We start from the raw sequence: 27,920 nt of genomic DNA, 5'->3' as shown, positions 1-27,920 counted from the left end.
TATGAATAATAGGAAGTGACCCTCTCCTTTACCTCTCCACTCTCTACATGTACATGATCCTTCCCATTACCATACTTTCTCAATACAGCTTTATGATCATTTTGATGAGATCAATTTCAGTGCTTACATTATCTGGATGACATACATGTTATTACAGCTGGACCATACAGACAGTATGAGTCTCTTTCCTTTCCTTTCGTTTCCTTTTCTGTTTTATTTATCTTTGTATTTACTGCTAATTCATCATCAAACCTTTCTCTCAACTGTCTATTGGGAGAAGGTTTAAAACATCACCTTGTGGGAGATCGCTGTCAAAGCACTACGTTGGTGTTCCAGACTGGGGCGGTTGTTTCCCACGCTTGGACTCTACAGATTGGACCCCATGTTTCCCGTTTCCCATGTCTTGCTCATTTTAGAGGAATACCTCTGCCGACAGCTTCCTGAGAAAGGGAGTTTGGGAGGTAAAACTTTGCAGACCTTGCATGTCTGAAACTGTTCTTATTCTACCATCATAAATATAGTTTGAATACTGATTCCAAGTTAGAAATCATTTCCTTTTATAATATTAAAGATATTGTGCCTTTGTCTTCTAACTTGCACTGTTGCTGCTGAAAGGCCTGAAGCTATTCTGACCCTTATCCTTTCTCTCTTGTAATTTATAAGATTTTCTTTGTACCTTGATTCTGAAATTTCATAATATATCTTGGTATAGATTTATTTTCACCCATGATTCTGGACATTCAACGCACCCTTTTAACAAGGAAACTTCTATTTTCAAGTTCTCAAATTTTTTTTCATTGCATTAGTGGTTTCTTTCTCTCCATGCTGTTTGGAATTATCTGGATATTAGAAGACAACCTAGACCAATCCTCTAAAATTTCTTTCACTCCCATTTTTACCTTGTCTTTTGCTTTATTTTCTGGGTGATTTAGTCAATTGTATTTCCTAACTTTTCTATATGTGTTATTATGTATTTTATTCCTAAGAAAAACTCTTCTGTTCTCTTGATGTGTCCTTTTAAAAACACAGTACATGGTTATTGTTTTACTGATGTAATTGTTTTATTTATCTCTAATATAAATCATAGTTTGTGGTTTGGGTTGTGTGTGGGGGGGTGTTTGAGGTTTCTTTTAACTGCATAGTATTGGATTCCTCAAAGTTGTTTTTTTGCTTCAAATATTTGTGAGTCTGTATACCTGATGTCTATTCACATTTCAAAATAAGACATTTAAAAACCGATTGGAACTTGTGTGTAAGCAGAGGAGTAAACTATTAACCACAGGCTTTAATGAGCAGTATCTTTAGATCTTTTGTTATCAGACTTCGGATTTCTCACCTTTAAGAAATCCTTCTATTTTAAGATTAAGGGTTTGGTTGTTAATATTCTAGAACTTGAGTAGGGAAAGAGAGCTTGAAAGGATTCAATATTCAGTATATATGCTTTTACCTTCCCTTGTTTGGTATATAGTACATTCACCCTCATTATTCACAGTGTTCCCTAGAGCAGTGGTGGGTTTTATCTTTTTCAGAGAGTAGAAGATGGATCTTTGGCTGAAGGCATGGTGGTAGTGATTTACTTACTTCTTAGAAAGACTTTCTAGGGACTTCCCTGGTGGCAAAGTGGTTAAGAGTCCGCCTGCCAATGCAGGGGACTCGTGTTTGAGCCCTGGTCCAGGAAGATCCCACATGCTGTGGAGCAACTAAGTCTGTGTGCCACAACTACTAAGCCTGTGCTCTAGAGCCTGCATGCCACAACTACTGAAGCCCGTGCGCCACAACTACTGAAGTCTGCGCACCTAGAGCCCATGCTCTGCAACAAGAGAAGCCACCGCAGTGAGAAGCCAGTGCACCACAATGAAGAGTAGCTCCCGCTAGCCGCAACCAGAGAAAGCCCATGTATAGCAATGTAGACCCAACGCAGCCAGAAAAAAAAACCAAAACAGACTTTCTAACAACCAGACTCATCTCTACTTTCAAGGTAGCTAGTACCATTAATTTCTGAGCCTTTTGGTAGTTCTGCAATACAATTTAGATTGATTCTTAGCTTTCCACACTGAAAGCCTGGGAATGAGCCCTTTCAAATCTGCTGAATCAATGACTCCATCTAGGGACTTCCCTGGCAGTCCAGTGGCTAAGACCCTGTGCTTCCACTGCAGGGGGGTACAGGTTCTATCCCTGGTTGGGGAACTAAGATACCGCATGCCGCATGGGGCAGCCAACAAACAAACAAAAAACACTCCATCTATTTATCAGAATCCAGAATTTAGTTGCTAAGGTCTCCTGTTCTTTTTGCCTTTCTATGAGCTTTTTAAAAAGATCGTTTTACTGTTGTCTTACTAGGGTATCAAGAAGAAGCAGAGGTAAATATTTTTTGGCAAGAACATGACATGTACAAATCAGAAGATAACTCTTACGGCAATGTAAGGGAGACAGAGAGAAGAGAGAACACAAATGGCAGGATAATAATGAAGCAGTAAATTGGATTCTATTTATAATGAAGTTATAGCCATCTATACTATTAGCTTTCCAGATACTTACTGGACACTTGTAATCTCTAGCTCTTTCATGTTTCAGTATGTGCTTTATAAGAGCATATCGTCTCTGAAAAACCATTCCACATTCCCCACATTTATGGGATGCTTCTTCTTCGGTATTCTCTTTAGCATCCCTTTTTGGTTGTTTCATCTTTTTTCCTCTTTGAACTAATTTCTGAGCCACCTAATTAAAGAACAGAAAACACAATCTAAATAAATTAACTATCTCAAATTCACATTATCTTAATATTGGTATTTAAAACATTAAATTGCTTTCCTGCATCCACTCCCCTTCCCCCCAAGATAATTATCACCGTAAGTTTAACTGCAGAATGTTTTCAACTTAAAGCTAAAACTACAAAGGTAAACTCTTTTTTCATCATACCTGTTGAACTGCTGACTTGGAAATGGCTTTCCGTTTCTGCAGCTTCTTCTCCATTCCTTTGTGTAGTCGGATATATCCTCCTTCGTTAACAGAACGCTGCCGAAGCCTGCTTCTGTAAGTATCATCATCATCGGGACTATGGTCTGTCTGTGCTGTCGGTTCAACTAGATTTTCCTGATCTTTTAAAAACTGGCCAAGCTTCTGCCTATGCTCTGAGATATCTTCAGCACAGATATCCTCTGTTGCTGTATCATTTCCCATATTACTGTTTTCTGGAGAGCTACTGATTACATTCTCTTTTGAAAGCTTAGGATGAGTATTAGAGACTGTGCCATCTTCTCTGCTGTTTAAAGTTTCTAGTTCTGTCTGGCTGTTTTTTGTTCCTAAATCAACAGACTCCATTTCAGGATGGGAATCAGTTACACAGCCTACAGGTGACAGAGCAGCTTCGGTCTGTGAAGAAACCTGGGGCTCAGGCTGTTGTCCTAGCTCTCCATTCTGCTCTGGCAATTCTCCATTCACCAGCAGTACAATTTCACAATCCCCAAGTTCAGTGGATAAAGTTGTTGTGGTTCCCTCGTTGTTAGCCACAGGAGGTGCTGTACCTCCATTTTGTTCTGGTAAGTCCTGTGTAGATGTAACTGTTTGTACCTCACCCTTCTTATATACTGTTAGCTGCTTCTCTTCCATTAGTTTATGTACACTTTCACAGATTTCTAAAACTTCTGACATGAAAAGATGACGAGCCAAGATGGCTACATCAGCCATGCTACAGAAGTCAAAACTTAGCACAGAAGTATAGGCAAATTCCAGTAAAGGAAGGAAGCTTGCCTTACAAAAGCCTATGCGAAACAAGAAAGATGAAAGACAAAAAAGTCAAATCACCACTAAAACACCTTGTAGAAACAATTACTGTATAATTATGACAATATAAAATAGAATATAAAGGCAAATATGACCATTTATTCTGCAATTAAATATCCTGGATTTGTTTTGAGTTCTGGTTGCTTATTAAGCCTTGACTAACTAACTTCTATGAGCCGAGTCTCTCAATACCTAAAATAGAAAATAATATCACACTTACTGCCTCAAAGAGTTGTTGTAAGGCAGTCATTTTCAAAATGTACTCCTTAGAACCCCGGGGGTTCCTCAAATTCCCCTCAAGAATCATCTGCTGGAGAATGGAGGGTAAAAAAAGAGAGGGAGGCAGGTGAGTAGGCAGGGTTCAACCAACCTGTCCCCTAACCTCACTGCAATAAGTATAGCTGTATATTTTAATAATAGAAGTCCATATAAAAATTTGACTGTAAACAGAGGGTTCTACTATTAAAAACTTTAAAACAAGGTCTACAGCAGAGGGTCAGCAAAATTTTTCTGTATAGAATTAGATAATAAAGATTGCAGGCCATAAAGTGTCTGTTGCAACTACTTAATTCTGCCATTGTAGCTGGAAAGAGAAGCCATATATTATAATATGTATACAAATGGGCATGGCTATGGTACAATACAACTTTATTCAGAAAAAGGGAGGGAAAGGAGGACTGGCGGCCTTTGGGTTATAGTTTGCTTATCTTTGTTCTAAATAATAAGACAATTACTATACACATGAGGTATTAGGTTCTCATTTTATGTGAGAAAATAAGATCAGTTTATTTCTAAGTTCTCAGTACTTCACTTTCGAAACCCATTTTTAAAATTCACATGATTCAAATATCAGAAGATTACACAGTGAAAAGTCCAACTCCATCTCCATGACCAGAATGATTAAGAATTTGTACAGATTTTTAGAGTCTTTATACAGTCAAACAAATACTCTTATGCCTCCTTCTTATAGTAGGTGTTATACTACACATACTTTTCTGTGCCTTGCTTTTCTCATATAATAATTTATCTTAAGAGATATTTTATTAAAATACAGGGAGCCAAAGCAACCTTTTAAAAACTCATGTTTGGGAATTCCCTGCTGGCTCGGTGGTTAGGACTCTGCGCTTCTGCTGCAGGGGGAACGGGTTCAATCCCCAGTGAGGGAACTAAGATCCCGCAAGACATGCAGCATGGCCAGAAAACCCCCAAAACCAAAAAACTCATGTTTGCTGTGTTTTTCAGTTTTGACTCAAGATACATAAAATGTGGTCCTTTTATATAGGCAAATAGTGGATAAACAAGTAACAAGCATACAGGGAAACCTTAAACTGTGAGATCTATTAGGATTCAGGTTGAAAGCTGGGGAGACTACACATCAACATGACCATCATAGCTAATTCAGCCATTCCTAGGAAAGCTGATAATCAAGCAGGCTGAAGTCATATTAATACTGCTACAAATTATGAAACCGGGTTAAATAAGGTTGAGGTAAGAAAGAATATTTCTTAAAAAAAAAGCAACAGATACCAACAAAATAATGTATTTTGGTCTTTTACCTAGTACCTTTTTAATTTCTAAGTTGAAGTCATAAGAAAAATTTTCCATGAAAGAAATAACTCTGCTCCAAGTAACTTTAAATATCAAAAACCATTTTTTCCCAAAGATACAAGTCAAATGTTTACTGTAAAATGCTATAAAACACAAAAGAAAATAAGATAAAAAAACCACTCATAGGGGCTTCCCTGGTGGCGCAGTGGTTGAGAGTACACCTGCTGATGCAGGGGACACGGGTTCGTGCCCCGGTCCGGGAGGATCCCACATGCCGCAGAGCGGCTGGGCCCGGAAGCCATGGCCGCTGAGCCTGCGCGTCCGGAGCCTGTGCTCTGCAACGGGAGGGGCCACATAGCAGTGAGAGGCCCGCGTACCGGGAAAAAAAAAAAAAAACCCACTCATAATCCTATTGCCACAAGATAATTTTGATATTTTGTTTTTACTCCTAGCCTTTTTATGTACATATACACACACTCTGGAAAACATTTTAATCAAAATAAAAGGGGCGGGACTTTCCTGGTGGCACAGTGGTTAAGAATCCGCCTGCCAATGCAGGGAACACAGGTTTGATCCCTGGTCCGGGAAGATCCCACACGCTGCGGAGCAACTAAGCCCATGCGCCACAACTACTGAGCCTACACCCGAGAACCTGTGAGCCACAACTATTTGAGCCTGCATGCCACAACTACTGAAGCCTGCGTGCCTAGAGCCTGTGCTCCACAACAAGAGAAGCCACTGCAATGAGAAGCCCGTGCACCGCAACGAAGGGTAGCCCCAACTCGCCACAACTCGAGAAAGCCCATACGTAGCAACGAAGACTCAATGCAGCCAAAAATAAATAAATTTATTAAAAAAAAAAAAGACATGACACCCTAAAATTCCTAGAAAAGAACATAGGCCAAACATACTCTGACATAAATTGTACCAATGTTTTCCTAGGTCAGTCGCCCAAGGCAATAGACATAAAAGCAAAAATAAACAAATGGGACTTAAACTTACAAGCTTTTGCATAGCAAAGCAAACCATAAACAAAATGAAAAGACAATCTATGGAATGGGAGAAAATATTTGCAAGAGATGTGACTGACAAGTGCTTAATCTCCAAAATATACAAACAGCTCATACAATTCAACAAAAACAAACAACCCAATCAAAAAATGGGCAGAAGAACTAAAGAGACATTTCTGCAAAGAAAACACAAAGATGGCCAATAAGTTTATGAAAAAATGCTCAAGGGACTTCCCTGGTGGTCCAAGAGCTGGAACTCCACACTCCCAATGCAGAGGGCCTGGGTTTGACTCCTGGTTGGGCAACTAGATTCCACATGCTGCAACTAACAGTTTGCATGGCACAACTAAAAATCCTGCATGTTGCAACTAAGACTTGGCACAGCCAAATAAATAAATATTAAACAAACAAAAAAAAAGGATGCTAATCATTGCTAAATTATTAGAGAAGTGAAAATTAAAACTACAATGAGGTACCACCTCACACTGGTCAAAATGGCCATCATTAAAAGTTTACAAATGGGTGCTCGGAGGGGAAACATGGCAGAAGAGTAAGACGCAGAGATCACCTTCCTATCCACAGATACATCAGAAATACATCTACACGTGGAACTCCTAAAAAACACCTACTGAACGCTGGCAGAAGACCTCAGACCTCCCAAAAGGCACAAAACTCCCCACGTACCTGGGTAGGGCAAAAGAAAAAAGAATAAACAGAGACAAAAGAATAGGGACGGGACTTGCACCAGTGGGAGGGAGCTGTGAAGGAGGAAAGGTTTCCACACACTAGAAGTCCCTTCACTGGCGGAGACTGTGGGGGGCGGAGCGGGGGGAGCTTTGGAGCTGCTGAGGAGAGCGCAGCCACAGGGGTGCAGTAGGCAAAGCAGAGAGATTTCCGCACAGAGGATCGTTGCCAACCAGCACTCACCAGCCCGACCAGCACTCACCAGCCCGAGAGGCTTGTCAGCTCACCTGGGAGCTGAGGATCTGGCTTCAGTTGGAGCAGAGCGCAGGGAGAGGACTGGCAGCTTGAACACTGCCTGAAGGGGTTAGTGCACCACGGCTAGCCGGGAGGGAGTCCCGGAAAAAGTCTGGACCTGCCGAAGAGGCAAGAGACTTTTTCTTCCCTCTTTGTTTCCTGGTGCGCAAGGAGAAGGGATTAAGAGCGCCGCTTAAAGGAGCTCCACAGACGGGCGCGAGCCGCGGCTAAAAGCGCGGACCACAGAGATGGGCATGAGACGCTAAGGCTGCTGCTGCCGCCACCAAGAAGCCTGTGTGCGAGCACAGGTCACTATTCACACCTCCCCTCCCGGGAGCCTGTGCAGCCCGCCACTGCCAGGTTCCCGGGATCCAGGGACAACTTCCCCAGGAGAACGCACAGCGAGCCTCAGGCTGGTGCAACGTCACGCTGGCCTCTGCCGCTGCAGGCTCGCCCCGCACTCCGTACCCCTCCCTCCCACTGGCCTGAGTGAGCCAGAGCCCCCAAATCAGCGGCTCCTTTAACCCCGTCCTGTGTGAGCGAAGAGCAGTCACCCTCCAGCGACCTACATGCAAAGGCGGGGCCAAATCCAAAGCTGAGCCCCTGGGAGCTGTGAGAACAAAGAAGAGAAAGGGAAATCTCTCCCAACAGCCTCAGGAGCAGCAGATTAAAGCTCCACAATCAACTTGATGTACCCTGCATCTGTGCAATACCTGAATAGACAACGAATCATCCCAAATTGAGGAGGTGGACTTTGAGAGCAAGATTTATTATTTTTTCCCCTTTTCCTCTTCTTGTGAGTGTGTATGTGTATGCTTCTGTGTGAGATTTTGTCTGTGTAGCTTTCTTTCACCATTTGTCCTAGGGTTCTATCCGACCAGTTTTTTGTTTGTTTTTCTACTTAAAAATTTTTTTTTAAATATTTTTTTATTTTAATAACTTTATTTTACCTTACTTTATTTTCTTTTATCCTTCCTTCCTTCCTCTCTTTCTCTCTTTCTTTCTTTCTACTTTTTCTCCCTTTTATTCTGAGCCATGTGGATGAAAGGCTCTTGGTGCTGAAGCCAGGAGTCAGTGCTGTGCCTCTGAGGTGGGAGAGCCAACTTCAGGACACTGGTCCACAAGGGAACTCCCAGCTCCACATAATATCAAACGGTGAAAATCTCCCAGAGATCTCCATCTCAACACCAGCACCCAGCTTCACTCAATGACCAGCAAGCTACAGTGCTGGACAACCTATGCCAAACAACTAGCAAAACAGGAACACAACCCCACCCATTAGCAGAGAGGCTGCCTAAAATCATAGTAAGTCCACAGACACCCCAAAACACACCACAAAACGTGGACCTGCCCACCAGAAAGACAAGATCCAGCTTCATGCAGCAGAACACAGGCACTAGTCCCCTCCACCAGGAAGCCTACACAACCCACTGAACCAACTTTAGCCACTGGGGACAGACACCAAAAACAACGGGAACTATGAACCTGCAGCCTGCAAAAAGGAGACCCCAAACACAGTAAGATAAGCAAAATGAGAAGACAGAAAAACAAACAGCAGATGAAGGAGCAAGATAAAAACCCACCAGACCTAACAAATGAAGACGAAATAGGCAGTCTACCTGAAAAAGAATTCAGAATAATGATAGTAAAGATGATCCAAAATCTTGGAAATATAATAGAGAAAATACAAGAAACATTTAACAAGAACCTAGAAGAACTAAAGATGAAACAAGCAACGATGAACAACACAATAAATGAAATTAAAAATACTCTAGAAGGGGGCTTCCCTGGTGGCACAGTGGTTGAGAGTCCACCTGCCGATGCGGGGGACACAAGTTCGTGCCCCAGTCCGGGAAGATCCCACATGCTGCAGAGCGGCTGGGTCCGTGAGCCATGGCTGCTGACCCTGCGCTTCCGGAGCCTGTGCTCTGCAAAGGAGAGGCCACAACAGTGAGAGGCCCGCATACCTCAAAAACAAACAAAAAAACAAAAATACTCTAGAAGGGATCAATAGGAGAACAACTGAGGCAGAAGAATGGATAAGTGACCTGGAAGATAAAATAGTGGAAATAACTACTGCAGAGCAGAATAAAGAAAAGAGAATGAAAAGAACTGAGGACAGTCTCCGAGACCTCTGGGACAACATTAAACGCACCAACATTCAAATTATAGGGGTTCCAGAAGAAGAAGAGAAAAACAAAGGGACTGAGAAAACATGTGAGATTATAATTGAAAACTTCCCTAATATGGGAAAGGAAATAGTTAATCAAGTCCAGGAAGCACAGAGAGTCCCATACAGGATAAATCCAAGGAGAAACATGCCAAGACACATATTAATCAAACTGTCAAAAATTAAATACAAAGAAAACATATTAAAAGCAGCAAGGGAAAAACAATAGGTAACACACAAGGGAAGCCCCATAAGGTTAATGATCTTTCAGCAGAAACTCTGCAAGCCAGAAGGGACTGGCAGGACAAATTTAAAGTGATGAAGGAGAAAAACCTACAACCAAGATTACTGTACCCAGCAAGGATCTCATTCAGATTTGATGGAGAAATTAAAACCTTTACAGACAAGCAAAAGCTGAGAGAGTTCACCACCACCAAACCAACTTTACAACAAATGCTAAAGGATCTTCTCTAGGCAAGAAACAGAAGAGAAGGAAAAGACCTATAATAACAAACCCAAAACAATGAAGAAAATGGGAATAGGAACAATACTTATCAATAATTACCTTAAATGTAAATGGATTAAATGCTCCCACCAAAAGACACAGACTGGCTGAATGGATACAAAAACACGACCCATATATATGCTGTCTACAAGAGACCCACTTCAGACCTAGGGACACATACAGACTGAAACTGAGGAGATGCAAAAAGATATTCCATGCAAATGGAAACCAAAAGAAAGCTGGAGTAGCAATTCTCACATCAGACAAAGTAGACTTTAAAATAAAGACTATTAGGGCTTCCCTGGTGGCACAGTGGTTAAGAGTCCACCTGCCGATGCAGGGGACACGGGTTCGTGTCCTGGTCTGGGAAGATCCCACATGCTGCGGAGCGGCTAGGCCCGTGAGCCATGGCCGCTGAGCCTGCGCGTCCGGAGCCTGTGCTCCGCAACGGGAGAGGCCACAACAGTGAGAAGCCTGTGTACCGCAAAAAAAAATAAATAAATAAAGACTATTAGAAGAGACAAAGAAGGACACTACATAATGATCAAGGGATTCATCCAAGAAGAAGATATAACAACTGTAACTATTTATGCAGCCAACATAGGAGCACCTCAATACATAAGGCAAATACCAACAGCCAAAAAAGGGGAAATCGACAGTAACACATTCATAGTAGGGGACTTTAACACCCCACTTTCACCAATGGACAGATCATCCAAAATGAAAATAAATAAGGAAACACAAGCTTTAAATGATACATTAAACAAGATGGACTTAACTGATATTATAGGACACTCCATCCAAAAACAACAGAATACACATTTTTCTCACGTGTTCATGGAACAGTCTCCAGGATAGACCATATCCTGGGTCACAAATCAAGCCTTGGTAAATTTAAGAAAATTGAAATTGTATCAATGATCTTTTCTGACCACAACGCTATGAGACTAGGTATCAATTACAGGAAATGATCTGTAAAAAATACAAACACATGGAGGCAAAACAATACACTACTTAATAACGAATTGATCACTGAAGAAATCAAAGAGGAAATCAAAAAATACCTAGAAACAAATGACAATGGAGACACGACAACCCAAAACCTATGTGAGGCAGCAAAAGCAGTTCTAAGAGGGAAGTTTATAGCAATACAATCCTACTTTAAGAAACAGGAAACATCTTGAATAAACAACCTAACCTTGCACCTAAAGCAATTAGAGAAAGAAGAAGAAAAAAACCCCAAAGTTAGCAGAAGGAAAGAAATCATAAAGACCAGATCAGAAATAAATTAAAAAGAAATGAAGGAAACGATAGCAAAGATCAATAAAACTAAAAGCTGGTTCTTTGAGCAGATAAACAAAATTGATAAACCATTAGCCAGACTCATCAAGATAAAAAGGGAGAAGACTCAAATCAATAGATTTAGAAATGAAAAAGGAGAAGTAACAACTGACACTGCAGAAATACAAATGATCATGAGAGATTACTACAAGCAACTCTATGCCAGTAAAATGCACAACCTGGAAGAAATGGACAAATTCTTAGAAAAGCACAGCTTCTGAGACTGAACCAGAAAGAAATAGAAAATATAAACAGACCAGTCACAAGCACTGAAATTGAAACCGTGATTAAAAATCTTCCAACAGGGCTTCCCTGGTGGTGCAGTGGTTGCGAGTCTGCCTGCCGATGCAGGGGACACGGGTTCGTGCCCCGGTCCGGGAAGATCCCACATGCCGCGGAGCGGCTAGGCCCGTGAGCCATGGCCACTGAGCCTGTGCGTCCGGAGCCTGTGCTCTGCAACGGGAGAAGCCACAACAGTGAGAGGCCTGCGTACTGAAAAAAAAAAAAAAAAAAATCTTCCAACAAACAAAAGCCCAGGACCAGATGGCTTCACGGGTGAATTCTATCAAACATTTAGAGGAGAGCTAACACCTATCCTTCTCAAACTCTTCCAAAATATAGCATAGGGAGGAACACTCCCAAACTCATTCTACGAGGCCACCATCACCCTGATACCAAAACCAGACAAGGATGTCACAAGGAAAGAAAACTACAGGCCAATATCACTGATGAACATAGATGCAAAAATCCTCAACAAAATACTAGCAAACAGAATCCAACAGCACATTAAAAGGATCATACACCATGATCAAGTGGGGTTTATTCCAGGAATGCAAGGATTCTTCAATATATGCAAATCAATCAACATGATACACCATATTAACAAACTGAACGAGAAAAACCATATGGTCATCTCAATAGATGCAGAGAAAGCTTTCAAGAAAATTCAACACCCATTTATGATAAAAACACTCCAGAAAGTAGGCATAGAAGGAACTTTCCTCAACATGATAAAGGCCATATATTACAAACCCACAGCCAACATCGTCCTCAACGGTGAAAAACTGAAAGCATTTCCACTAAGATCAGGAACAAGACAAGGTTGCCCACTCTCACCACTCTTATTCAACATAGTTTTGGAAGTTTTAGCCACAGCAATCAGAGAAGAAAAGGAAATAAAAGGAATCCAAATCGGAAAAGAAGAAGTGAAGCTGTCACTCTTTGCAGATGACATGATACTATACATAGAGAATCCTAAGGATGCTACCAGAAAACTACTAGAGCTGATCAATGAATTTGGTAAAGTAGCAGGATACAAAATTAATGCACAGAAATCTCTGGCATTCCTATACACTAATGATGAAAAATCTGAAAGTGAAACCAAGAAAACACTCCCATTTACCATAGCAACAAAAAGTAAAATATCTAGGAATAAACCTACCCAAGGAGACAAAAGACCTGTATGCAGAAAATTGTAAGACACTGATGAAAGAAATTAAAGATGATACAAATAGATAGAGAGATACACCATGTTCTTGGATTGGAACAATCAACATTGTGAAAATGACTCTACTACCCAAAGCAATCTACAGATTCAATGCAATCCCTATGAAACTACCACTGGCATTTTTCACAGAACTAGAACAAAAAATTTCACAATTTGTATGGAAACACAAAAGACCCCGAATAGCCAAAGCAATCTTGATAATGAAAAATGGAGCTGGAGGAATCAGGCTCCCTGACTTCAGACTATACTACAAAGCTACAGTAATCAAGACAGTATGGTACTGGCACAAAAACAGAAAGACAGATCAATGGAACAAGATAGAAAGCCCAGAGATAAACCCACGGACATATGGTCACCTTATCTTTGATAAAGGAGGCAGGAATGTACAGTGGAGAAAGGACAGCCTCTTCAATAAGTGGTGCTGGGAAAACTGGACAGGTACATGTAAAAGTATGAGATTAGATCACTCCCTAACACCATACAGAAAAATAAGCTCAAAATGGATTAAAGACCTAAATGTAAGGCCAGAAACTATCAAACTCTTAGAGGAAAACATAGGCAGAACACTCTATGACATAAATCACAGCAAGATCCTTTTTGACCCACCTCCTAGACAAATGGAAATAAAAAACAAAAATAAACAAATGGGACCTAATGAAACTTCAAAGCTTTTGCACAGCAAAGGAAACCATAAACAAGACCAAAAGACAACCCTCAGAATGGGAGAAAATATTTGCAAATGAAGCAACTGAGAAAGGATTAATCTCTAAAATTTACAAGCAGCTCATGCAGCTCAATAACAAAAAAACAAACAACCCAATCCAAAAATGAGCAGAAGACCTAAATAGACATTTCTCCAAAGAAGGTATACAGACTGCCAACAAACACATGAAAGAATGCTCAACATCATTAATCATTAGAGAAATGCAAATCAAAAGTACAATGAGATATCATCTCACATCAGTCAGAATGGCCATCATCAAAAAAATCTAGAAACAATAAATGCTGGAGAGGGTGTGGAGAAAAGGGAACACTCTTGCACTGCTGGTGGGAATGTGAATTGGTACAACCACTATGGAGAACAGTATGGAGGTTCCTTAAAAAACTACAAATAGAACTACCATATGACCCAGCAATCCCACTACTGGGCATATACCCTGAGAAAACCATAATTCAAAAACAGTCATGTACCAAAATGTTCATTGCAGCTCTATTTACAATAGCCAGGACATGGAAACAACCTAAGTGTCCATCATCAGATGAATGGATAAAGAAGATGTGGCACATATATACAATGGAATATTACTCAGCCATAAAAAGAAACGAAATTGAGCTCTTTGTAATGAGGTGGATGGACCTAGAGTCTGTCATACAGAGTGAAGTAAGTCAGAAAGAGAAAGACAAATACCATATGCTAACACATATATATGCAATTTAAGAAAAAAAATATCAAGAAGAACCTAGGGGTAAGACAGGAATAAAGACACAGACGTACCGGAGAATGGACTTAAGGATATGGGGAGGGGGAAGGGTAAGCTGTGACAAAGTGAGAGAGTGGCATGGACATATATACACTACCAAACGTAAAATAGATAGATAGTGGGAAGCAGCCGCATAGCACAGGGAGATCAGCTTGGTGCTCTGTGACCACCTAGAGGGGTGGGATAGGGAGGGTGGGAGGGAGGGAGACGCAAGAGGGAAGCTATATGGGAACATATGTATATGTATAACTGATTCACTTTGTTATAAAGCAGAAACTAACACACCATTGTAAAGCAATTATACTCCAATAAAGATGTAAAAAAAAAAAAAGCTTACAAATGGGAATTCCTCGGCGGTCCAGTGGTTATGACTCTGTGCTTTCACTGCTGAGGACCGCTGCTGGTTCAATCTCTGGTCAGGGAACTAAGATCCCGCAAGCCATGCTGTGCCACCGCCCCACCCACCACCAAAAAGTCTACAAATAACAAATGCTGAAGAGGGTGTGGAGAAAAGGGAACCCTCCTACACTGTTGGTGAGAATGTAAATTGGTGCAGCCACTATGGAAAATAGTATGGAGGTTCTTCAAAAAACTAAAAATAGAGTTGCCATATGATCCAGCAATCCCACTCCTGGGCATATATCCACACAAAACTATAATTCAAAAAGATACATGCACCCCTATGATCACAGCAGCACTATTTACAATAGCCAAGACATAGAAACAATCTAGATGTTCACTGACAGATGAATGGATAAAGATGTGGTACATATATATACAATGGAATATTACTCAGCCATAAAAAAGAATGAAATAATGCCATTTGCTGCAACATGGTTGGACCTAGAGATTATCATACTAAGTGAAGTAAGTCAAACAGCAAAAGACAATACCATATGATATCAGTTTTAAGTGGAATCTAAAATATGACACAAATGAACTTGTGTACGAAACAGAAAGACTCACAGACATAGAGAACAGACTTGTAGTTGCCAACAGGGAGGGGGAGTGGTGGAGGGATGGAGTGGGAGTTTGGGGTTAGCGGATGGAAACTATTATATGTAGAATGGATAACAGCAAGGTCCTACTGTATAGCACAGGGAACTATATTCAATATCCAGTAATAAACCATAATGGAAAGAATTAAGAAAGAATGTATAGGGGCCTTCTCTGGTGGCGCAGTGCTTGAGAGTCCACCTGCCGATGCAGAGGACACGGGTTCGTGCCCCGGTCCGGGAAGATCCCACATGCCATGGAGCGGCTGGGCCCGTGAGCCATGGCCGCTGAGCCTGAGCGTCTGGAGCCTGTGCTCCGCAGCGGGAGAGGCCACAACAGTGAGAGGCCCGCGTACAAAAAAAAAAAAAAAAAAAAAGAAAGAATGTATATATATGTATAACTGAATCACTTTGCTGTACAGCAGAAATTAACACAACGGTGTAAACCAACTCTACTTCAATAAAGAAAAATTTGGTTATCAGGCAAAAATATTGGGTTTTTGTTTATCAAGGTACAGTGTACGTACAGTATTACATAATTTTCAGGTATACAACATAGTGTTCCACAATTTTTAAAGGTTATGCTCCATTTATAGTTACTGTAAAATATTGGCTATATTTTCTGTTCTGTATAATATATCCTTGTAGTCAGGTGTTCTTTAAGAGTAGTGTTGAGGGACTTCCCTGGTGGCACAGTGGTTAAGAACCCGCCTGCCAATGCAGGCGACACGGGTTCAAGCCCTGATCCAGGAAGATCCCAAATGCTGTGGAGCAACTAAGCCCGTGTGCCGCAACTACTGAGCCTGTGCTCTAGAGTCCATGTGCCACAACTACTGAGCCCACATGCCACAGCTACTGAAGACTGTGTGCCTAGAGCCTGTGCTCCACAAGAGAAGCCACTGCAATGAGAAGCCCGCGCACCGCAACAAAGAGTAGCCCCTGCTCGCTGCAACTAGAGAAAGCCCACGCGCAGCAACAGACCCAACGCAGCCAAAATAAATAAATAAAATTTTTAAAAAAGTAGTGTTGAGCAGGCACCACTGATTGACTGCTATTGACTAGATTATTTTATAACTCTAAAAATTAATTTACAGAAAAGTAATTGCAAATGCAAATGAAATGTGAAAGATTAAGAAGCTTTTTCTATCAGGGTAGGAAATATAACTCCAAAATTTACAGTTCATTTCTCTATAGAGTATTAACCAATCTGTTAGCAAACTCATTTTGAGCAAATTCATTTCTCTGGTTGAAAGACAATATATACAATTCTTTTCTTCAGAATTCTATTAGAAACAGTTTTAACATCTTACTGGTTTCCTAAATTAATCATATAAAACCTTGTACTATAGTATTTGCATAAAAGTTAGGTTTTTAACATTTAAAAAATTATGCTTTGGCATAGGGCTTAGGAGAGTTTTTCTGTAAAGAGCAAGATAAGCAAATATTTTAGGTTTTGTGGGTCACTAGTTTATGTAGCAACTATTCAATTCTGCCCTTGTAAGCTCAAAAGCAGCCACAGACAATATATAAATACATGGGTGTGGCTGTCTCCCAATAAAACTTTATTTACAAAAGCAGGCAGTGGGCCACCCTACAAGTTATAGTCTACCAACTTTTTTTTTAAAAAGTCAGTAAACCTCTAGTAAAAAAAATTCAGAAATGAGAGAGAAGGCAGAAGGAATGAAAGAGACAAATCTACAGTCCCTGGAGGCATTTAGAAGAGAATATTAAAAAATTTTGTGCTGGAATTCCTTGGCAGTCCAGTGGTTAGGACTCTGCGCTTTCACTGCCGAGGGTCCAGGTTCAGTCTGTGGTCGGGAACTAAGATCCCACAGGCCGCGTGGCACCACCACCACCAACAACAAAAATTGTGCCAAGAAACTTGAAAATTTAGATGAAATGGACATATTATGGCAAAACTTTCTATAAATTACTCAAGATGAAATAGAAAACCTAAAGAATTCCCTAACCATTAAACTTGTCGAATTAGTAACTAAAAATCTTCCCCCAAAAGTCCAGTCAATTTTAGCCACCATTCTACCAAAAATTCAAGAAACAAATAATTCTAATCTCATAGTAACTACTTCAGTGAATGTAAAAAATTGGAGGGAATACACAATCTATAAGACTAAACCAACTCTGATATCAAAACATGACAGAAACAGTGTGAAAAAGGAAAATTACTCATGAATACACTTGGAAACAGTCTAACAATATTAGCATTCTAAACCAAACACAGCAGTTTGTACAAAAGATGATATATTATGACTAAACTGGATTTATCTCAGGAATGAAAAATTGAGTTAACATTAGTAAACCAATGTAATTTCCCACGTTAATGAAAAAAAGATGGTCTCAACGGATACAGAAAAAGTATGTGGTAAGTCCACACCTATTTCAGAGGGAATTTCCTTAATGTTAAAGGGGGTAAAGGGTTATCTATTTAAAACATTCACCAAATAATATACTTCATGGTTAAAAAAGAAAAAAAAGCATTCCCATGTCTTTCTTTACCATGGGAATAAATGAACCCTCTATCACTACCTCTATTTAACTGCTGGGGTTCTTTTGAAGTCCTAAACAGCACTGTAAAGCGAGAAAAAAAAAGTTCAAAATATAAGGACTGGAAAGGTAGGGAAAAAAAAATTACTATTAGCAGATAATATATTAATATATTCAGTATTTGTTTTATATGGAAAATCTCAAAGAGTATAGATAAATGTCTGAATGACTAGTAGTCATTCAGACATTTATCTATAGATTCTTTGTTGATTCTATATACAGTACTACTATATACAGTACTCTATATACAGTACTACTTTGTTGATTCTATATTCAGTACTACTGTATATAGAATCAACAGTTACCAAAAATAAATCAGAAATAATATAATTTTAAGAAAACAAATTATAGTAGTATCAAAAAGTATAAACTACCTTAGAATAATCTAACAAAAGATGTGTGAGACTTTTATGGAAAAACCTCTAAAACTTTATTAATTCGATGTAATCCCTAACAAAATACATTTTTCTTCTTTTTATGGAAGCAGACAAGCTGCTTTAATAGTTTATATGGAACAGCAAAGAGTTATGGATAACTAAGACCCACCTGAATAATTAAGGTGGGAGACTTTCATTATTATAAAGCTAAGGTCATTAAGACCAAGCAATAATAGTGTGAGAAGAGACAACCAATAGACTGGAAAAAAGCTTATAATCAGTACCAAACATGTGAAAATGTGTTTTTTAAGAGAATTTGCATGGCTGATGGGTAGGAAGAGAAGGGAGTTTTCACTAAATGGTTCTGAAACAAAATGGGAAAAAATGAAATCAAACACCTATCTCACACCATCAAAAAAAAAATTCCAAATAGATTAAAAGTTAAATATGAAAGGAAAACTGTAAGGCAGTATATGAAAATATCTTTACGACTGAGTAGGGAAGAATTTTTTTTTAAAGCATAAACAACATAAAGGAAAATACTGATGAATTCAACAACCATTAAACTAGGTAATTAGAAAACAGATGTCATTTATCATTGCTTTTTTATACATTACACATATTTTATAATTAGTCTACTAAATATTTAAAAATCAAACAAAATTTTTAACAATGTCTACTTCACCTGCTATTGGTTTACACCATATTTGCTGAACAATATATAAAAATAAGCATATAGAATGAAGAATAAATGAGATATTTTGTTGGAATAATAGAATGCTGTGCTGCAGTTATTTGGGGGCAGACATTTCATTTGCTATTATAAGCTGCTGAGAAACTGGAAAAGAGCAACACACTCTTCTTTCTGCTTCAGATGCATAAAAGATGCATGAAGGGGCTTCCCTGGTGGCGCAGTGGTTGAGAGTCCGCCTGCCGATGCAGGGGACATGGGTTCGTGCCCCAGTCCGGGAAGATCCCACATGCCGCGGAGCGGCTGGGCCCATGAGCCATGGCCGCTAAGCCTGCGCGTCCGGAGCCTGTGCTTCGCAGTGGGAGAGGCCCACATACAGCAAAAAAAAAAAGATACATGAGGGCTTCCCTGGTGGTGCAGTGGTTGAGAGTCCGCCTGCTGATGCAGGGGACGCGGGTTTGTGCCTGGTCTGGGAAGATCCCACATGCCGCGGAGTGGCTGGGCCCAAGGCCACAACACTGAGAGGCCCACATACCGCCAAAAAAAAAAAAAAAAAAAGATGCATGAAAGATAAGGAAAAAATTCCAAAGCTAACACATCAAGACTACACTTGTGATAGGTTTTATTATTCAGATGGCCCAGAATAAGATGTATTTTCTCCTCTGAGTCACCAAAGTAAATATCACGAATCTAGGATGTAATGCAACTCTATGCTCTGTAAAAGTTTTTGTTCACCACTGTATCCCCATAGCCCAGGCCAGTTCCTTGCAAACAATGGATGCTTCAGAAATATTTTTTAGTAATTAAACATATAGCTACTGTTAAGGAAAAATATATGAATTTGTCTTTCCAGAGAAGGTGAGTTTTAACAAGTATAAGGTAGAAAAGGATCAGTGGTTAACTAGGTAAGTATTTATATATCTGGATAAAGTCATTTTTTTGTTTAAGAAAGGGGAAATGACATTTCACACAGTGGTGTCAGTAATTCAAGAATTACAGCAAATTAATATTATGAGGAAATGTATAAATAAGGTTACCTATTTTAATGCTTCCTAAATTTTCATTTGTTGACTCCTAAGCCAATACATAAATTCTAGTGAGGCCAAAAGAAAGTCAAATTATTCATTTAATAATAATAACAACAACAGCAGCAGCCCCAAAGAAACGAAAAAACCACATCTGGAATTCTGATTATTCTATACTGACAATTTGATTATCGAATCTAATGAATGACGATTATTAATCTTAAAAAATGAAAAACAACAGACCTACATAAGTGCTCTACAATTTCATGTTGCACAACATAAGATTCAGGCAGTCAATTTTAAAGTAATATATTTACTTAGTGTAATAACACTGGTGCAATTATGGATTTCTCTCAAACTGTTTTTAACAGTGTAAATCCCAGAAATTCTACTACTGCTACAATCATCTCCGCTAACGGATAGTGATAGGAAATGACAGCCTTTTCATAACTCTATCTTGGAAACCCTACTAAAAGGAAGGACCTTACAGTTCAGCTTAGTCTGTTTCTGTAAGTGGGCTTCTCTCACTTGAGCATAAAACCTGAGTTTGTAAGATATACACACCCCTCTTCCAGTATATACTTATTAACAAAAAACAAGAATATCAGAAAATTCTTACCAGAAAGATCCACCACTGCCTCATGACTGGAAACAGCTCCTTTTTCAATAAAAAGATCTCGAAAATATTCGCTATTAGCTGACAGAACAGATTTATGAGCTTTGTACTCTTCTCCTTCAATTAACAAAGTAACATCACAGAACTGGTTAGAGAGTCTCTGTTCATTCAGCTGTTTTAAGACAGCCTGACAATGTTTTGGAGAAGAACGTTTCACCACTCCTTTGGTGTCAACCTATCAAAATAAGTTTGAGACCAAGAGTTGCATTACATATCATCTGTATTTTTACCCTTAACAGAATTTAAAACAAGACACATTATTCCCTTGTAAAAGATTCCACTAATATGAAGAAATAACCTGATATTCTTTATTACCTATGTATTTCAATAAAAAGATACGTTGTTCTCACTATCTTCTGCTATGTTCATTCTACTTGACCCAATGAAAATCTGCATCTCACTTCTTGCTGCCTCCTCTTATTAGTCAGAAATTTATTTGATGATATAAGAAACTAATGCAGGCAAAAAACAAAGACCTAGTCAGCTTAATTTTACCTTGCTGCATGACCCAGAGACTGCTTCCAGAAATGTATTCTGTCTACCTGTACCAATATACTATTAAAAAGAAGAGAGGAGGAGTAATTAACAACAAACCAACAAGTTACATTCTGATGAGAAGAAACAACAAGAATACTTATGATTAAGGAAGAGGCAGTATTAGCAAACTTTTAGGGCATATAACAACATGACAATGACAGTGCCAAAAGGGAAGCAGTTTTAGTGGTTTAAGAAAAAATTCAGTTAAGACTATAAATACTAACACACTAGTTACCAATGTTAAGCTGAATGGAAAGTTCCACTTACAAATACAAGTTCATGTTTGGATACTGGCTTCTTTTTTGCAGGCTTGGAAGCTGTAGTTGGAGGCGAAGTAAAGTTGCTCAGGTCATCCTCTGATTCATTACTTTCTTCTCCAGATTCAAGGTCTAGTCCCAATTCTTCCAACATTTCTGAAGTATCTGATATAGGACGGGATCGATCTAGTTTCTCCTGGCATTTGCTACACTGTTTAATGTAATCTTTGACTTGCTTTAATATACCTACAATGAAACAAAAATTAACTAGTTAAATTTAATACTGCTCTCATGTGAAAACTGAAGATTATACTGTTCATTATTTAATCTGTGTATACTGATGTATATTCAAGTGCATGTATACAGACACACACATGCCCATAAAGTATGTAGAGTGAATTATTTAGAATTTAAGATACATTTTTTTCAAAGATATGTTATAATGACAATTTGTCTCCATGCCGAAGTAGACTGTTTTGTTGTTTACTCTTAGTTATTCATTTACTCGCTGTATGATTATGTAGCACCATCCATCTCCATGTGAGTTTCAACTCACTCATGCAATAGGAACTATATGAAATTGCCAATATTCAACTGTTTTTGACCTTCATAAACAGTAATATAATAATGTGGTTCACGCTAATAACTCTCCACCCTACTACCATCAGGCTTCACCATGCAATTAGCTTTGGCCAATGGAATATGAATGAATATGATGGATACCATGTGTCACCAGAAGCTTTAAGAAGCAATGTTTCCCATCGGTTCCCTGACTTATGTCCCCTCTGTCAAAGAGCAGCATGTTCCAGATGGATACTGCCCTTTAGCCTGAAATGTAGATGAAAAAAAACAGGTGGAGCCAATCTGCAACCTGAAAAGGACCACAACCAAAACTTGTAATGAGTGTAAAATATATCTGTCTTTGAAAGCTATGAGCTTTTAGAGTTTTATTAAATAACAGTATACCCAATCTATCAAAAGTTGATTATACACGAGCCACTCATAAAACCCTACTTTGAATTTCAACTTTCTTTTTTTTTTTTTTTGCGGTACGCGGGCCTCTCACTGTTGCGGCCTCTCCCGTCGCGGAGCACAGGCTCCGGACGCGCAGGCTCAGCGGCCATGGTTCACGGGCCCAGCCGCTCCGCAGCACGTGGGATCTTCCCGGACCGGGGCACAAATCTGTGTCCTCTGCATCGTCAGGCGGACTCTCAACCACTGCGCCACCAGGGAAGCTCCTTGAATTTCAACTTTCAACTCAAAATGTTGGGATGGGGTAGGAAGCAGGGAGGAACACTTAACACACACTCCCCCCTCTCCATCATACTTGTAAGGGAGGACCAATTAATTCCCATTCTACAGGCAAGGAGAATGAAGCCCTAAGAGGTAACCTGTCCAAAGTCACACCTAGTAAACTGCATAAGTGGGCCTCCAGAAGTCATGTGACTTTCAGGATACTATGCTACTTACCCAGGAACACATTTATCAATCCCTGTGACAGAAACTTCTTCCCCCACAATCCCCAAGTAAAATGCCAATGAAAAGGCTGTTAATTAGCTAAAATGATACAGAGGTATATAGAAAATTCCTGAAAAGAGTTTCAAGATGATAAATTATACCAAATTACTTGCACATCAACCTTCAGATAGTATTTAAGCAATATTCCTCAAATTGTATTATATCCCATACTTACTAAAAGAAGTACACACTGGACTAATGAATTCGGAAAATTATATTCTCGGGACTTCCCTGGTGGTGCAGTGGTTAGGAATCCGCCTGCCAATGCAGGGGACACAGGTTCAAGCCCTGGTCCGGGAAGATCCCACATGCCGCGGAGCAACTAAGCCCAAGCGCCACAACTACTGAGCCCGCGTGCCGCAACTACTGAAGTCCGTGTGCCTACAGCCCTTGCTCCTCAACAAGAGAAGCCACTGCAATGAGAAGCCCACTCACCACAACGAAGAGTAAACCCCGCTCGCTGCACAGCAACGAAGACCCAACGCAGCCAAAAATAAATAAATTTATAGAAAAAAAGATATCAATGTATGACAGTCGATCAACTGTCCGAAAAAAATCATCCTATCATATTTTAGGAGTTCTTTAACTCTAGTGTTAGTGTTTTGATGGGATGCATCTTAAATCTAGCTTTACAGATTCATGAACCTGACCTCTTTAGCTTGCCCAGAGCTGATTAAGCTGAAAGAATCTGACTCAAATTAATCACTGAAAAGACATAAATGTGTAAAAGTAGTTAACTTACTATTTTAAGAGTGGGTAATTACCACAAGGGGTAGAAATTACTTTATGCAGGAAAATTTGAATCCACTGACTAGCTTTGTGACCATGTCCAAGTCACCTAACCTCTCTGTGCCAAAATGGGGATAAGAGCACTTACCTTCACAGCATGTTATAATGATAAAATATTAATATTTATAAATCACTTTGAACAGTGTCTGAGACAAGGTAACTACTACGTAAGCATTAAATGATGCTCAATGGTCAACCTCCATAAAAACGTCCACATAGGGGACTTCTCTGGTGGCACAGTGGTTAAGAACCCACCTGCCAATGCAGGGGACACAGGTTCAAGCCCTGGTCCAGGAAGATCCCACATGCTGCGGAGCAACTAAACCCATGTGCTACAACTACTGAGCCCACATACCACAACTACTGAAGCCTGCATGCCTAGAGCCTGTGCTCCGCAACAAGAGAAGCTACCACAATGAGAAGCCTGTGCACTGAAACCAAAAGAAGTCCCCACTCGCCGCAACTAGAGAAAGCGCACGCAGCAACGAAGACCCAATGCAGCCCCTCCCCCCAAAAAGAAAGTCCACATAAAATACCAAATTAGCATTAAAAGGTTCTTTACTGAGCATAGACTTAGTGGGTAAACAACCTCTGATAAAACAACTCGAGGAACAGATTCTCACTCTAGAGCAGCGTTTTCCAACCTCAGCAGTGTTGACATTTTGGGCCAGATGATTCTTTTTGTGGGGCAGGGAGAGGTGGGTAGACTGTCCTGTCCTGTGCACTGTGGAATGTTTAGGAGCATTCCTGACCTCCACCTAACCAGACGTCAAGAGCAGCCCCTCAAACACCACCACCAGTTATGACAACCAGTATTGTCTCCAGACATAGTCAGATGTTCCCTGGGAGGCAAAACTGTCCAGGGTTGAGAACCCTTACTCCGGAGATCTGCCAAATTGAACAATTTGCTCCTGTTAGCTGTTCAAGAACCTCCCTCCCTCCCTATCAGTGATGAGGCCCAGAGAATAGTGGCTCCTATTTCTATTTCTCCACACATATTAGTCATTCAGATTTTTTTTTCAAAGAGGTTACAAAGTGATCAGTTATAGCTGTATTAACATAGACCCAGTTCTTGCTGGGTTTTCAGAAATTACACCCTCCTCTTCTAGATTAGATAATGTCAGCATCAATTTATCCCCATAAAACAAATCAGTTCTTAGGGTAGGAACCTCTGCAGGTGGCTAATTTAACCTATTACATAATTTTCGTAGTTTAATCTTTTTTCCTACTAATTTAATTTTCTCTTCACATTTTGCATTAATTGTAGATCCCCGTAAGTCAGCATTTGACTGAGGCAGGGGAGAGAGTCATTTATTTTGAAACTCCAGCATACAACTATAATACAGGATAAAATAAGGGGTTGAGAGGGTGAGACTATCTACTAACATTTTACGTTCTGAAATAAATTTGCTATATGTCAACTTTAGGCACTGAGCCAGTTTTTCACTGTGCTCAAACAAGTGAACTTGCTACAAACTTGCTTGATTACCAGGATATAATGGCATTGCTTATGATGGCAACATTCTAGAAAAAGCAGCATAAATAATAAATCCCAGTAAACTACCCCTGACTTTGGATTCGTTTTTTTCTTGGCACCTACACTGATTAGATCTTATTAATTCCCAGATAAACATCTACAGGGCTTTGGAGTATGTTTGTTATAAAAAGGGTCCATTTGTAGTGTATGACACATTAAAAACTGACAGTTAAGAATGTTTTATCAGCTATCAATTCCAGGTCCAAGAATGTTTATTTTTCTGTCTATGCAGCGTTGTTAATTTTTTTTTTCTCTTCCTTTTGGCAGTCCCAAGCAGCATGCGGGATCTTGGTTCCCCAACCAGGGATCGAACCCACGCCCCTTGCTGTGGAAGCGTGGAGTCCTAACCACTGAACCACCAGGGAAGTCCCCAGTGTTGATAATTTTAATAGGCCTATAACAAACAAGTAAAATGAGCAAAGTGTTAATGTAATAAACATCAAAATGAATAGCTAATAATCGAGAGCAAACTTCTCTGATGCTATGAATTCTCATTTTAAATGAAAAAATATTAAAATAATAAAAATAATGATATAAAATAGTATCATAAACCCATTACATATTAACAAAAATAGCATTTATACGAAAAATACTATTTACCAAAACATAAAAAAATTAGTGAGAAAAGTGTGCTACTTTACATTTTTGCAAGTCTTTTTTTAATTTTTTTTAAATTTTTTTAATTTTTTATTTTTTTGCGGTATGCGGGCCTCTCACTGTTGTGGCCTCTCCCGTTGCGGAGCACAGGCTCTGGACACGCAGGGTCAGCAGCCATGGCTCACGGGCCCAGCCGCTCCGCAGCATGTGGGATCTTCCCGGACCGGGGCACGAACCCGTGACCCCTGCATCGGCAGGCGGACTCTCAACCACTGCGCCACCAGGGAAGCCCCTTTTGCAAGTCTTTTTAATGCGTGGTTTAACAGAAGACAGATTATCATATATGCATTCAATCTATTGCCATATTATCACATGTCATGTAGCCTCTGGAAAACGCCACTGTATACTTGTGATACAATAAGTAAAAAGGCAAATAATGCCTTAGTATTATTATGAATATAATTTTGACTTTGGGGATTCTCTGAAAGGATCTCAGGGCCTCCCTGTTCAGGGGTTTAGTACCAAATTTAGAGAACAGCTGTTCTGGACATTTAAGGACTTCAAAAGTCTACTTATCCACAAATGTATCTCTCATTAAAAAAAATAAACATCAACACAGTCCCAGGTTTGTTTTTTTTTTTGTCTTTTAAGACACTGCACACTAAAACAAAAATCAAACAAACAAAATACTGGATTAGATTATCACTCACAGATAATCAATTTAGGGAAGGAAAATTCTGAACACTAAGCCCATTTAGCACCATATAATAGTGATTAAGAAAAGTTTGAAATCCCAAAGGTCAGCTCCTGGTGCTTTTAGTTTTCCCATCTGTAAAACAGAGACAAATGTTTTCATCTTACAAGGTTTGATGAGGATTAAATACTATGTAAAAATAAATTAAGTGCTCAGCACTATGCCTGCATGTAAAAGCTTGATCCGTGTTATCTTTAGCTATAATTATCGTTTTAACATGTCATAAAATATTAAACCTGAGACATTTGTTCAACAAAACTATGTCTGACCAAATCAATCCTAACAAAATGCAGCAATTACTCCATATTTACCCTTCAGTCATGTCGCTATAGGAATTTAAGTCAGATATTGGTTTAAAATATAAAATAAGGAAAAGCTTTTAAGAAGAATATAGAGAGCTGGACTGTTTTTGAAAACACGAAAAAATTATTTAAGATGCAAAAAGACCTGTCCAGAAAAGTTCATATTCAGTAGTCTAACTTCCTTACTCACAGATTAAGTTCCATAAGTTAATTTCTGCAGAACCATACGGAATCGTTCCTGACGAAACCTATTCTATAGGCCTGCAAACTTTTACAAATTATAAACGATTTGAATATTCATCAACTTTTTGGAGAGTGAGGACGGTAAAAAACAAAAACAAAAACCCGAAGGACCCTTTCTCTCCTTCCCTAACCTGGTTCCCAAGGAGTCAAACTTTAAAGCCACACTCCCGAACCATAACAGTCCCAGAAACCTCATCTTTTCTGGGGTATACACAGTGCCTCACAGTGTCCAAATCGCTCTTCACTACGGCAAACGGAAGAATATTAAAATACCCAGAATTGAGAGTACCTGCTTTTAAAATTCTTGTCCTAAAAACTAGGCTCAAATGACTGTTTCCACACAGTCACTCGAAATCACTTCTGCACACAACTGTATGATTCCTTATTCACGCCGCAGTAGCACAAAGAGGAACCCCGGCAAGCGGATCAGCAGAAGCTCAAACCCGCTGGCCAACACCCTAGCGGAACGCACTGCAGAAAGCGGCCGGGCTCTGGGCGGACCGCGCCGCTCCCAAACCATCCGCACAAACAGAATTTTTAAACGCACACACACTGCACCTGCAACGGCCGCCCAAAAGCGTCCGCAAAGGGAAGAAGCCACCGCCTCCCGCGCCGCCGAAGGAGGCGGGCCCAGCGCACCCCGCGCGTCCCGGCCCCTCCCCGCGGCTGGGCCGGCCCCCGGCGAAGCCCCCTTCGCCCCACCCCGGGCCAGGGCCCGCCCCCAGCTTCCCCGGCCT

The 27,920-nt window shown here is 39.9% G+C and overlaps 1 protein-coding gene across 2 annotated transcripts in view; it reads right to left on the bottom strand.

Moving 5' to 3' along the window:
• The window catches only part of ZBTB11 (zinc finger and BTB domain containing 11), a 41,469-nt gene that overhangs the window by 9,182 nt on the left and 4,367 nt on the right, over window positions 1–27,920 (bottom strand). Inside the window, exons 1-5 of one of the 2 annotated variants that reach the window (XM_019922983.3) lie at window positions 27,473–27,631; window positions 21,454–21,689; window positions 20,593–20,824; window positions 2,920–3,761; window positions 2,539–2,718 (exon numbers count right to left, since the gene is read on the bottom strand). In XM_019922983.3, coding sequence (XP_019778542.2) covers window positions 2,539–2,718; window positions 2,920–3,761; window positions 20,593–20,824; window positions 21,454–21,597 — 1,398 coding nt within the window. In that variant the 5' untranslated portion in view covers window positions 21,598–21,689; window positions 27,473–27,631. Of the gene's footprint in view, window positions 1–2,538; window positions 2,719–2,919; window positions 3,762–20,592; window positions 20,825–21,453; window positions 21,690–27,472; window positions 27,632–27,920 lie in introns of those variants that run through there. The other variant, XM_019922982.3, reaches the window with a different exon arrangement.

This window comes from Tursiops truncatus, chromosome 4 (assembly GCF_011762595.2).
Source record: "Tursiops truncatus isolate mTurTru1 chromosome 4, mTurTru1.mat.Y, whole genome shotgun sequence".
In the NCBI taxonomy this organism is placed as follows: Eukaryota; Metazoa; Chordata; class Mammalia; order Artiodactyla; family Delphinidae; genus Tursiops; species Tursiops truncatus.
The sequence above is the reverse complement of the archived record's forward strand: the minus strand, read 5'-3'. Positions and strand labels throughout refer to the sequence as shown.